Genomic DNA, 13,360 nt, shown 5'->3' on the forward strand with positions numbered 1-13,360 from the left:
AATATGACTACTTAAAACTAACCCAGAATATTAAACTTTTCATATTATGTTAGAAGATATACATGTACATCTTCAGAGTCAGGTCTAAAATTAAACTATAAATTATTTTTAGCCTATCTCATCAAGATCCCTCAGATGAGTGTTCTTACTAATACAATATCTATACTAGCATAATAAAGGCTCAGGAAAATCCTAAGTATAGTAAACGAACTCAGCATTCCTTAAACTTTGACCACAAAATAATTTTCTCATGAAATTTCTTTAATATCTTAAGATACTAGTGATGTGTTATGGGTACACTTAGGGAAATAGCATTTGAACAAAAGAACTTCTATAGTTTTACTACTTAATTTGGAAATTCTACTTTGTTGATGATTGAAAATATGAGTTAGGGCCGGGCGCGGTGGCTCAAGCCTGTAATCCCAGCACTTTGGGAGGCCGAGACGGGCGGATCACGAGGTCAGGAGATCGAGACCATACTGGCTAACATGGTGAAACCCCGACTCTACTAAAAAATACAAAAAATCAGCCGGGCGAGGTGGCGGGCGCCTGTAGTCCCACTACTCGGGAGGCTGAGGCAGGAAAATGGCGTAAACCCGGGAGGCGGAGCTTGCAGTGAGCTGAGATCTGGCCACTACACTCCAGCCCGGGCGATAGAGCGAGACTCCGTCTCAAAAAAAAAAAAAAAAAAAAAGAAAATATGAGTTAGGTGTTAACGAACTGTAGTTCTTTAATAAAAACAGGTTGATTGTTCAATTCAAGTATATTTTTAAAAGACAAGTAAGTGATTCAAGACTAAAAATACGGTACAAAAGGTTATACTGTGAAAAGCTTCTCTCCTATCCCTGCTCCTCAGCTATGAAGTTTCCTAAACCTGAAGCAATCACTGTACTAATTATTAGTGTAAAGCCTCCTAGAGATGTTTTATTGAAATATGCATATAGATAAATGGAAGCATATAATACTTACTAGACTGTATCTTTACTTCTACCTCAGATTATCTGGAATATCGTTCCATATCAATACACAAAGAGGTTTTATTTTAACAGCTGCATAGTATTTCACTCTATGTATTTTTTTTTTTTTTTTTTTTTTTGAGACAGAGTCTCGCTCTGTCACCCAGGCTGGAGTACAGTGGCCGGATCTCAGCTCACTGCAAGCTCCGCCTCCCGGGTTTAGCCATTCTCCTGCCTCAGCCTCCCGAGTAGCTGGGACTACAGGCGCACGCCATCTTGCCCGGCTAGTTTTTTGTATTTTTTTAGTAGAGACGGGGTTTCACGGGGTTCGCCAGGATGGTCTCGATCTCCTGACCTCGTGATCCACCCGTCTTGGCCTCCCAAAGTGCTGGGATTACAGGCTTGAGCCACCGCGCCCAGCCTCACTCTATGTATTAACCAGTGATCAGCAAACTATGACCCATGGGCCAAAGACAGCCTATAGGCTGTTTTTACATAGTTTATAAGCTAAGAACACTTTTTACACTTTCGAGATTGTAAAAATAGAAAAAGAGTATGTGAAAGGCATAATTGTATGCAAAGCCTAAGATAGCACTAACGAAAGTTCAAAACTTTTTCATGTTGCGGAAAAATTAAGCAGATAATGTCACACAATAACTTTCCCTGCTAAAGTGGAAATAATGTGCAGAAATTTTCCAAAAGAAGAAGACTACAAGGCTGGGCGCGGTGGCTCAAGCCTGTAATCCCAGCACTTTGGGAGGCCGAGATGGGCGGATCACGAGGTCAGGAGATCGAGACCATCCTGGCTGACACGGTGAAACCCCATCTCTACTAAAAATACAAAAAACTAGCCGGGCGAGGTGGCGGGCACCTGTAGTCCCAGCTACTCGGGAGGCTGAGGCAGGAGAATGGCGGGAACCCGGGAGGCGGAGCTTGCAGTGAGCCGAGATCAAGCCACTGCACTCCAGCCTGGGCAACAGAGCGAGACTCCGTCTCAAAAAAAAAGAAAAAAAAAAAGACGAAGAAGACTACAAAAATCGGTATTAATGAAAAGTCAGTAGGCCGGGCGCGGTGGCTCAAGCCTGTAATCCCAGCACTTTGGGAGGCCGAGACGGGCGGATCACGAGGTCAGGAGATCGAGACCATCCTGGCTAACACGGTGAAACCCCGTCTCTACTAAAAAATACAAAAAACTAGCCGGGCGAGGTGGCAGGCACCTGTAGTCCCAGCTACTAGGAGGCTGAGGCAGGAGAATGGCGTGAACCCGGGAGGCGGAGCTTGCAGTGAGCTGAGAACCGGCCACTGCACTCCAGCCCGGGCGACAGAGCGAGACTCCGTCTCAAAAAAAAAAAAAAAAAAAAAGAAAAGTCAGTAGTATTAAGTTTAAAATAAAACCTCAGCCGGGCATGGTGGCTCACACCTGTCATCCCAGCACTTTGGGAGGCCAAGGCAGGTGGTCAGGACCTTTGGCGAGACCAGCTTGGCCAGCATGGTGAAACCCTAGCTCTAATAAAAATTAAAAAATTAGCCGGGTGTGGCAGCAGGCGCCTATATTCCCAGCTACTCAGGAAGCTTGAACTTCCTGGAGAATCACTTGAACCCGGGAGGCAGAGGTTGCAGTGAGCCAAGATTGCACCACTGCACTCCAGCCTGGGCAACAGAGGGAGGCTCTGTCTCAAAATAAATAAATAAAATAAAACCTCATATTTATTCAAACTGTATCACAGCTGAAACTACAATGAGAAACCATCAAAGATAAAACAGCATACTTCTACCTTTATTTGGCATTATATTCCTAAATTATTAGGTGAATCTAACAAGTAACTAAACCCTGAAAGAAAAAGTAGAATAGGAATAAAGCTTTAGTCTACTGTTCATTCAGACATCCAAAACAAATAAAGTGATACCAACTAACCTGTGTTAAGAGGGTTTGTTGGGGTTGCTGTAACTGAAAACAGAAAAATAAACACACACAGAAAAGGGTCAATCAGAATTGTTGCTTCATAGATGCCTTATAAAAGAAATAATTCCTATAAGTTATTCTACTTATTTTTTTAAACAGAAACGAGGTCTCACTATGTTGCCCAGGGTAGTCTTGAACTCCTGAGCTCAAGCAATCCTCTTGCCTTGGACTCCCAAAGTGATAGGATTGCAGACACAAGCCACTGCACCCAGCCCAGTTATTTATTATTAAGAAAAATGTGAAAAGTAACAGAGATCACTAGGTATAAAATTTCCTACAACTATTTCTAACAACTGCAGTCCTCATATATAAGTAACTCATTCAATGATAGGCACTTAACTACTTTTATTAATAAAAATACAGGCCGGGCGCGGTGGCTCAAGCCTGTAATCCCAGCACTTTGGGAGGCCGAGACGGGCGGATCACGAGGTCAGGAGATCGAGACCATCCTGGCGAACACGGTGAAACCCCGTCTCTACTAAAAATACAAAAACTAGCCGGGCGAGGTGGCGGGCGCCTGTAGTCCCAGCTACTCGGGAGGCTGAGGCAGGGGAATGGCGTAAACCCGGGAGGCGGAGCTTGCAGTGAGCTGAGATCCAGCCACTGCGCTCCAGTCCGGGCGACAGAGCAAGACTCCGCCTCAAAAACAAAACAAAAAACAAACAATAAAAATACAGAACCTGATTTTTTTTGTTATTATTTCCTAGGAATAGCATCCATAGTAAAACCCCACAAAATCTCTAAAAGTGAAGATTACCATGCTACAGAAATAACTCAATATCATCAGCATGCTACTTGTTTCAAAAAATATCACTGGTCATCGATCCAATTCACAGATATATCCCTAAAATGAGAAGTGCTGTTGATGGACAATTTGCCATAGGCACAGAGACCATGAAGGACCACATACTCTGACGTATGGTTTTTCTGTAATAGCAAAATGTACTACTACCAGAAAGTAAAAGGAATTAGTATGAAAGGAGAAATTTCAAAATTCTGAAATATAAACTTGACTTAGGCTAAGGTAAAATAATCTGTATGAGGTTGTAATTCAAAACATTCAGTTTACCTGGAGTCAACAAGTATTTGAGATTAAATCATATCAAAATACTATTTTTCTGTAAGTTAAGAACAGTTAAGTAGTGCCATTTTTTAAAGGCAGAATGAGTATCACAATTTTTGCAAGGTTCAGCCTCACTCATTATCATCTTTAATAATGTATTTCATACGAGTGCTAAAATAAGTTGGAAGGTATTCTAAAAACAAGACATCTGATTTGAGACCAATCTCTTGTCAGTTTTTAAGAAGTTTAAAGCAATTACTAGTGAAATATTGAGGTCATCTGGGAAAATGCAATGCTTCTGAAGCCTCAAAGGGCTTAAGTCAAGGATTAAACTGGGCCATGGGTCTAGGGACAAAGAATTAATGAATTAAGAAGTCTCTGCAGCCACAAAAAAAAGAATGAGGCCGGGCGCAGTGCCTCACGCCTATAATCCCAGCTCTTTAGGAGGCCAAGGCAGGTGGATCACAAAGTCAGGAGTTTGACACATGGTGAAACCCCGTCTCTACTAAAAATAGAAAAAATTAGCCAGGCCTAGTGACGTGCGCCTGTAATCTTAGCTACTCGGGAGGCAGAGGCAGGAGAATTGCTTGAATCCGGGAGGCAGAGGTTGCAGTGAGCCAAGATTGCGCCACTGCACTCTAGCCTGGGTAACAAAAATGAAACTCAGTCTCAAAAAAGAATGACAAATCCTTTCCAGGGACATGCTTAGGCTAAAGCATATCTATATTTCAGCAAGGCAAACTCTCTTCCCTTGACAGTTCCTAGAGAATATTTCTAAGGAAAAGGGGCCAATGAAACTTGCTTTTAGTCTAAATAAGGAGCTTCCATATTGTTCAAACGTGCCTAGGGAATAGAACTGTGAACTATAAAGGGAGGCTTTCTTCCACTTTTTGCTTATTTTAATTTTTGGCAGGTGTGCACCACCAGGCCCAGCTAATTTTTGTATTTTTAGTAGAGGCAGGGTTTTACCATGTTGGCCAAGTTGGTAACAAACTCCTGACCTCGAGTGATCCTCCCGCCTTGGCCTCCCAAAGTGCTTGGATTACAGGCATGAACCACTGTGCCGGGCCAGCTTTCTCCCATTCTGAACAATTCTATTTTAATATTTTGATTTCTATACACAATTTGATTAATAAAAAGGGGCTGGGGGCCCTACTTCTTTAAAGAAATAAAGGCTGTAGTAGGTGTTAATGTGACAAAAATTTTTTAAAATAAAAAAAATAAATAAAGGCTGAAAGCCTGTATAAGATTTATAAGGTTTAGGCTTCAAGTAGCAAAAGGAGTTTTCATTTTCTTTTTTTTTTTGAGATGGAGTCTTGCTCTGTCGCCCAGGCTTGGAGTACAGTGGCCGGATCTCAGCTTACTGCAAGCTCCGCCTCCCGGGTTTATGCCATTCTCCTGCCTCAGCCTCTGGAGTAGCTGGGACTACAGGCGCCCGCCACCTTGCCCAGCTAGTTTTTTGTATTTTTTAGTAGAGACGGGGTTTCACCGGTTAGCCAGGATAGTCTCGATCTCCTGACCTTGTGATCTGCCCGTCTCGGCCTCCCAAAGTGCTGGGATTACAGGCTTGAGCCACCGCGCCCGGCCTGAGCTTTCATTTTCACGTGGTCTAGTTCAGCAGAGCTGACCCTAAGGTTCCGGACAGAAGCATAACATCCAAAGGGTGGTTCTTTCCAGATTATTCTCTGCACCTGTTTTTTTTTTTTTTTTTGGAGATGGAGTTTTGCTCTTGTTGCCCAGGCTGGAGTACAATGGCACAATCTCGGCTCACCACAACCTCCACCTCCTGGGTTCAAGCGATTCTCCTGCCTCAGCCTCCTGAGTAGCTGGGATTACAGGCCTGCGCCACCACACCCAGCTAATTTTGTATTTTTAGCAGAGACGTGGTTTCTCCATGTTCGTCAGGCTGGTCTCAAACTCCCGACCTCAGGTGATCCGACCGCCTCGGCCTCCCAATGTGCTGGGATTACAGGCGTGAACCACCGCGCCCAGCCTCCTCATACTTTCTTAGAAACATGCAACAAAGACTAGCTAAGGATTTGGGTAGTTAGGACCACCCTCCTATCTCCCTCACCCTTGTAGACATTCCTTTTTTCCTACCTGATTTACTCCAGCCCCTCCCAAAAAATTCGTATCGCATGTTAAGGTAGCTGATAGAAATAAAACTCTCTATCAATTGAACTTTGGAGCAAATGGCTATTTTAAAATCAGTTTTTAACATGGAAAATATAAACTAACCTGTTGTTGCACACTATACAGGGCCTGCTGAGGTTGTGAATATTGCTGAAAGATTAAAAAAATGTTTTTCAAAGAAAAATAGACACTAAATTTATTCATTCTCAAAAAGTGATATACATAGAAATACATACAATTACACTAAACATAAACTTTCTGTTCTGGCATGGCATTGATTCATAAAACAAAAAAATAAATAAAAATAATAAAGATAAATTTTCTGGAACAGTGAAACTTCATCTAAAGTAAATAAAGTTGTGATTACTTATACTCCGGATCCAAAAAGAAGTAAATCTTATTCACGTAATTAAGGTATAAGAACAGCCCAATTTAAGGACTTAAAATTTTTGACTATTCAACTACTCTTTATTTTGGACACAGGGTTTTGCTCTGCCTCCCAGACTAGAGTGCAGTGGTACAATCTCAGTTTACTGCAGCCTCAACCTCCCAATGCTCAATCAATCCTCCCACCTCAACCTCCCAAGCAGCTGGGACCACATGCGTCCTTCACCACATTGGCTAATTCTCCTTTTTTCTGCAGATGCTGTCTCACCATGCTGCCCAGGCTGGTCTCAAATTCCCGGGCTCAGACAATCCTCCCACCTCAGTCTCTTAAAATGCTGGCATTACAGGCATGAGCCACCATGCCTGGCCCAACTATTCTTCCCTATATATGCTGGTCAGATATAATATTCATCACCAGAAAAATAAATAAGCATAATAAAAACACATAACTCTTCACTACCTATCAAATGAAGGTAGCAATGCTAGCTACTCAGATTTCATAAAGTTTTCTACATCAAATAATAAGACCTATTAAAGATTTACCTGTTGTAATGCAGCTGCTGCAGCTGCGGCTTGTTGCTGCAATGCAGCAGTTTGTGTTAACTGATAGTTTGCTGGAGTTTGTGTGGTAAGGCCTGCTGCCGCCAATGCAGTTTGCTGTGTGTAAATGGTAGGAGATGCTCCAAGGAGTGATGGCTGTTGAACACCCAGTGCAGCTAAAATGAAATCAAAAAGGTAAACATAAAAATCAAGATTATGAAGAATATAAAAAATATGAAAAAAGTACACAGAAGAGATATCTGCACACCCATGTTCACTCCAGCACTATTCACAATAATCAAGATATGGAATCAACCTAAGTGTCCATCAGTGAACCACTGGATAAAGAAAATGTGGTATATATCCACAAGGGAATACTAGTCAGCTTTAAGAAGAATATCCTGTAATTTGCACCACGTATGAACCTTGAAAGACATTATGTTAAGTGAAATAAGCCAGGTACAGAAAGAATATTGCATGATCTCATATGTGGAGTGTAAGAAAGTCAAACTAAGAGAAACAGAGTAAGGCCGGGCGCGGTGGCTCAAGCCTGTAATCCCAGCACTTTGGGAGGCCGAGACGGGTGGATCACGAGGTCAGGAGATCGAGACCATCCTGGCTAACACAGTGAAACCCCGTCTCTACTAAAAAATACAAAAAACTAGCCGGGCGAGGTGGCGGGCGCCTGTAGTCCCAGCTACTCGGGAGGCTGAGGCAGAAGAATGGCATAAACCCGGGAGGCGGAGCTTGCAGTGACCTGAGAAACGGCCACTGCACTTCAGCCCGGGCGACAGAGTGAGACTCCGTCTCAAAAAAAAAAAAAAAAAATTACGAGAAACAGAGTAAAATGGTGGTTAAAAGAGGCTGTGGGGCCCAGGGCAGGATTGGGCACACATTGGTCAAAGGTTTCAGTTAGGAGGAATGTTCAAGATACCCAGTGTACATCATGTTGACTACAGTTAATAACAATACACTATATATGTAAACATTGAGAAGAGAGCAGACTTTTAAGTCTTCTCACAACAAAAGTATGTGAAGTAATGCACGTTAAATAGCTTGATTTAGCCATTCCATGACATATATATACATTAAGACTTTATATATATCTATAAAACTTTGGTATTAAGTAATTGTATACGTATACCATAAATACATAGGATTTTTACATGTCAGGAAAAATTTCTAATTTTAAAAAAGACTAAAACTGGCTGGGGGATAGTGGCATATGCTTGTAATCCCAAGACTCTGGGAAACCAAGGTGGGAGGATCACCTGAGGTCAGGAGTTCGAGACCAGCCTGGCCAACACAGTGAAACCCTGTCTCTACTAAAAATACAAAAATTAACTGGGCATGGTGGCATATGCCTGTAGTACCAGCTACTCAGGAGGCTAAGGCAGGAGAATCGCTTAAACCTGGAAGCCAGAGGTTGCAGTGAGCTGAGATCACCACTGGACTCCAGCCTGGGCAACAGAGTGAGACTCCATCTCAAAAAAAAAAAAAAGAAAGAAAAAAAAAACAGACAAAAACAACACTTAAGCACAAAAAGCCTGGTCCAAAGGTAATGAATTATCTAAACTGGTTGTTCAGTTACTGACTGAACTCCTTATTCTACTCTTTTCTCCTTTTCATTATAATGCTTGTCTAGTCTTTGAAAAAAAAAATGTAGGCTGGACAAGGTGGCTCCTATCTGTAATTCCAGCTCTTTGGGAGGCTAAAGTGGGAGGATCACTTGGGCCCAGGAGTCTGAGACCAACCTGGGCAACAAAGTGAGATCTCATCTCTATAAAGATTTTAAAAAATGAGCCACACACAGAGGCAGGTACCTGTAGCCCCACCTGCTCTGGGAGCTGAGATAGGAGGACCATTCTACTCAGGATGCTGAGATGAGAGGATCACTTGAGCCCAGACATTCCAGGCTGCAGTGAGCCATAATCCTATGAGGGATTTTCACAGAGTGAAACTCTACCTCTCAATATTGAAGAAAAAAAAAAAAGCACAAAAAGGGTTTGTGTTTTTGAGACACAGTCTCACTTTGTCACTAAGGCTGAAGTGTAGTTGTGCAAATACAGCTTATGGAAGCCTTGACCTCCCCAGGTTCAAGTGATCCTCCCACCTCAGCCTTACGAGTAGGTGGGACTACAGGTGCAAGCCACCACATCCTGCTAATTTTTAAATTTCTGGTAGAGAAGTGATCCCCTTATGTCTCCCAGGCTGGTCTTGAACTCCTAGGCTCAAGCAATCCACCTTCTTCATTCTCCCAAAGTACTGGGATTACGAGTGTGAGCCACCACAACTGGCCACCAAGAGGTTTTAGTTAGTGTACACTACTATACTGAGAAATTAAAAAACATTTCACGGCCGGGCGCGGTGGCTCAAGCCTGTAATCCCAGCACTTTGGGAGGCCGAGACGGGCGGATCACGAGGTCAGGAGATCGAGACCATCCTGGCTAATACGGTGAAACCCCGTTTCTACTAAAAATACAAAAAAACTAGCCGGGCGAGGTGGCGGCGCCTGTAGTCCCAGCTACCCGGGAGGCTGAGGCAGGAGAATGGCGTGAACCCGGAAGGCGGAGCTTGCAGTGAGCTGAGATCTGGCCACTGCACTCCAGCCTGGGTGACAGAGCGAGACTCCGTCTCAAAAAAAAAAAAAAAAACAAAAACATTTCACCATGTAGTGACTTAAAATGATAATTTGCTAAGGCCAAATAATTGGGGAGAGGGGCTCAAAATGATAGACTTTGGTACTTAAATGTTTAATGTATGCTTAGAGAAGGCTACACACTGAGGAGAATATGATAACGGTTTTACTTGATCCTTTTACTCAATTCCATTAAATGCAGAAACTTCAGGTAAAAGTTATGGTCTACATCCTGGCTAACACGGTGAAACCTCATCTCTACTAAAAAATACAAAAAAAAAAAAACTAGCCAGGTAAGGTGGCGGGTGCCTGTAGTCCCAGCTACTCTGGAGGTTGAGGCAGGATAATGGTGTAAACCCGGGAGGCGGAGCTTGCAGTGAGCTGAGATCCGGCCACTGCACCTCAGCCTGGGCGACAGAGCGAGACTCTGCCTCAAAAAAAAAAAAAATTATGGTCTAGCACTGACCTTCCCAAAAACCCATCTCCTAGAAAAACGACCACTAGCTCCGTGGGGCAATAAATATTGAAAAAAATGGTATCTGAGGCTAAGTTCAGGAAACTGAATTAAACGCAGGAATTAAATGCGTTTATGCTTCATTGTAACTACTTTACGTAATTTAGTTGAATTAAACTGAATTACACCTCAGGAGGCTGAGGCACGAGAATCGCTTAAACCGGTGGGGCAGAGGCTGCAGTGAGCCAAGATTTTAACACTACACTCTAGCCTGGGTAACACAGTCAGACTCTGTGTCAAAAAAAAAAAAAAAGAAATGGAATCTCATTAATGTTGCCCAGGCTGGTCTTGAACTCCTGGGTTCAAGCGATCCTCCTTCCTTAGGCTCCCAAAGTGTTAGGATTACAGGCATCAGCCGAATTTTCTCAATGGTATCCAGGGGGAAAAAACCAAGAGGCCATAAAAACCAGTATTTGCTCTTGGAACACATCCTTCCCCAAACTATCTTGCTTGTATCTGAAAACAGTCTGAAAAAAATGCTGCTTTGTAACTATTAGTTATTAACTCTACAGAAAGAACAATTTGTGCTTTATAAAAACAGAATAAAGAGCTTTAATAGGCCAGGCACGGTGGCTCAAGCCTGTAATCCCAGCACTTTGGGAGGCCGAGACGGGCGGATCACGAGGTCAGGAGATCGAGACTATCCAGGCTAACGCGGTGAAACCCCGTCTCTACTAAAAAATACAAAAAACTAGCTGGGCGAGGTGGCGGGCGCCTGTAGTCCCAGCTACACAGGAGGCTGAGGCAGGAGAATGGCGTAAACCTGGGAGGCGGAGCTTGCAGTGAGCTGAGATCCGGCCACTGCACTCCAGCCTGGGCGACAGGGCAAGACTCTGTCTCAAAAAAAAAAAAAAAGAGCTTTAATAAACCGACCAAAGGAAGGTACCCTACTCTTGAACATCACAAAAATTTGTTCAAAGTTTGAGGTTTATAATCAACTATTTAAAAAGTCTAATTTCATTTAAAATAAAACAAAAAATAACAAAATAAGAAAAAAAATCCTAGGAATCATATTTAGAATTTTTAAAAATTCAAAATTATCCTCTGCAAAAACAATAATTTAAAAAAATGTTTTTAAAAAAACCTCAGCGTGGTGGCTCACACCTGTAACCCCAGCACTTTGGGAGGCTGAGCGGGGTGCATCACCTGAGGTCAGGAGTTTGAGACCAGCATGGCCAACATGGTGAAACCTTGTCTCTACTAAAAATATAAAAATTAGCCAGGTGTGGTGGCGTGAGCCTGTCATCCCAGCTACTCGGGAGGCTAAGGCAGGAGAATCACTTGAACCCAGGAGGTGTAGTAAGCCAAAATCATGCCACTGCACTCCACCCTGGGTGACAAAGCAGGACTTGATCTCGACAAAAATAAAAAGTAAATACATTTTAAAAATTCTTATTATAATAGAGATGAGGTCTTGCTATATTGCCCAGGCTGGTCTCAAGTGTCCTGGCCTCAAGTGATCCTTCTGCCTGTGTATCCCAAAGTGCTGGGATTTCAGGCCAAAACCAAAATTTCAAAATTTAAAGAAAGAGAAGAATCCACAGTGAAAAGAAAACTTTACAAATGTCCTAAATAAGGCCGGGCACGGTGGCTCAAGCCTGTAATCCCAGCACTTTGGAAGGCCGAGACAGGCGGATCACGAGGTCAGGAGATCGAGGCCATCCTGGCTAACACGGTGAAACTCTGTCTCTACTAAAAAATACAAAAAACTAGCCGGGCAAGGTGGCGGGCGCCTGTAGTCCTAGCCACTCCGGAGGCTGAGGCAGGAGAATGGCGTGAACCTGGGAGGCGGAGCTTGCAGTGAGCTGAGATCCGGCCACTGCACTCCAGCCCCGGGCGACAGAGCGAGACTCCATCTCAAAACAAAAAACAAAAAACAAAAAAAAACAAATGCCCTAAATACACAGTGCTAATCATTACAACACTAAATTTTTCATTTTTTCTTTTATTTTTTTGAGACAGGGTCTCACTCTGTCACACAAGCTCGAGTACAGTGGCAGAATCTTGGCTCACTGCAGCCTCAACCTCCCAAACTCAGGTGATCCTCCTCCCTCAGCCTCCTGAGGAGGTGGGACTACAGGCACATTCCACCATGCCTGGCTAATTTTTGATATTTTCTGTAGAGATAGGGTCCCACTATGTTGCCCAGGCTGGTGTTGAATTTCTGGGCTCAAGCAATCCATCCACCTTGGCCTCCCAAAATGCTGGGATTATAGGTATGAGCCATGGTGCCTGGCCTATTTTCTCTTTTAACTATTTTTAAGATAAGTCAGATGTCATAGGTAGGGAGAAAGGATAAAACAAGGACCAATAAAATGAATTTAAATAGAAAGACCTGGGGAATATCTTAACACCAATATTAATTCAAAATGAGGTTAACTGCAATGAGAATACAGAAAAAATAGTGTATCAAAATGTAGGGCACAGGTTCTATCACTTTTTTTTCAGACATGTAGTTACACTGTTATCCAGGATGGAAGGTGGTGGTGCAATCTTAGCTCACTGCAGCCTTGAACTCCTGGGTTCAAGCAATCCTCTCGCTTCAGCATCCCAAGCAACTGGGCCTACAGTCACACGCCACCATGCCTGGATAGTGCATAGGTTCTAAAAGGTAGGATAATTTCCTGAAACTGTATGCAAAATGGAAGATAAATCCATAGCTGTCATCTGATTTTCAAAAGGATTATATATAGGCCCAAGAAAGGCTAAGAACAACTGTTCTGGCTGGGCATGGTGGCTCACACCTGTAATCCCAGCACTCTGGGAGGCTGAGGCGGGCAGATCACCTGAGGACAGGAGTTTGAGACCAGCCTGGCCAACGTGGTGAAACCCCATCTCTACTAAAAATATAAAAATTAGCTGGGCATGGTGGTGCACAGTTGTAGTACCAGCTACTCAGGAGGCTGAGGCAGGTGAACAGCCTGAACTAGGGAGGCGGAGGTTGCAGTGAGCTGAGATGGCGCCACTCCACTACAGCCTGGGCGACAGAGCAAGACTGTGCCTCAAACAAACAAACAAAAAAAACTGTTCTGGCAATAGAAAAAAAATTATCATGTAAATAGGAACAAGACCCTAGAAAAAATTATTAGTATTTTAAATTCTAATAATCTAAATTGGCACGTTAATAAATTAAAATTGGCATGTTCTGCATCTGACATTTTAAAAT

General features: G+C 43.0%; 1 protein-coding gene across 13 annotated transcripts in view; it reads right to left on the minus strand.

Moving 5' to 3' along the window:
- The window catches only part of CCAR1 (cell division cycle and apoptosis regulator 1), a 79,737-nt gene that overhangs the window by 52,268 nt on the left and 14,109 nt on the right, over positions 1-13,360 (minus strand). For 8 of the 13 annotated variants that reach the window (XM_033209872.1, XM_033209876.1, XM_033209875.1 and 5 more), the window contains 3 exons: positions 7,046-7,218; positions 6,221-6,265; positions 2,872-2,904 (listed from right to left, as the gene is read on the minus strand). In XM_033209872.1, coding sequence (XP_033065763.1) covers positions 2,872-2,904; positions 6,221-6,265; positions 7,046-7,218 — 251 coding nt within the window. The remainder of the gene's footprint in view (positions 1-2,871; positions 2,905-6,220; positions 6,266-7,045; positions 7,219-13,360) is intronic. The other 5 variants (XM_033209879.1, XM_033209880.1, XM_033209878.1 and 2 more) reach the window with 2 other exon arrangements.

The sequence above is a fragment of the Trachypithecus francoisi genome, unplaced genomic scaffold, assembly GCF_009764315.1.
Source record: "Trachypithecus francoisi isolate TF-2019V2 unplaced genomic scaffold, Tfra_2.0 Lachesis_group9, whole genome shotgun sequence".
Classification (NCBI taxonomy): domain Eukaryota; kingdom Metazoa; phylum Chordata; class Mammalia; order Primates; family Cercopithecidae; genus Trachypithecus; species Trachypithecus francoisi.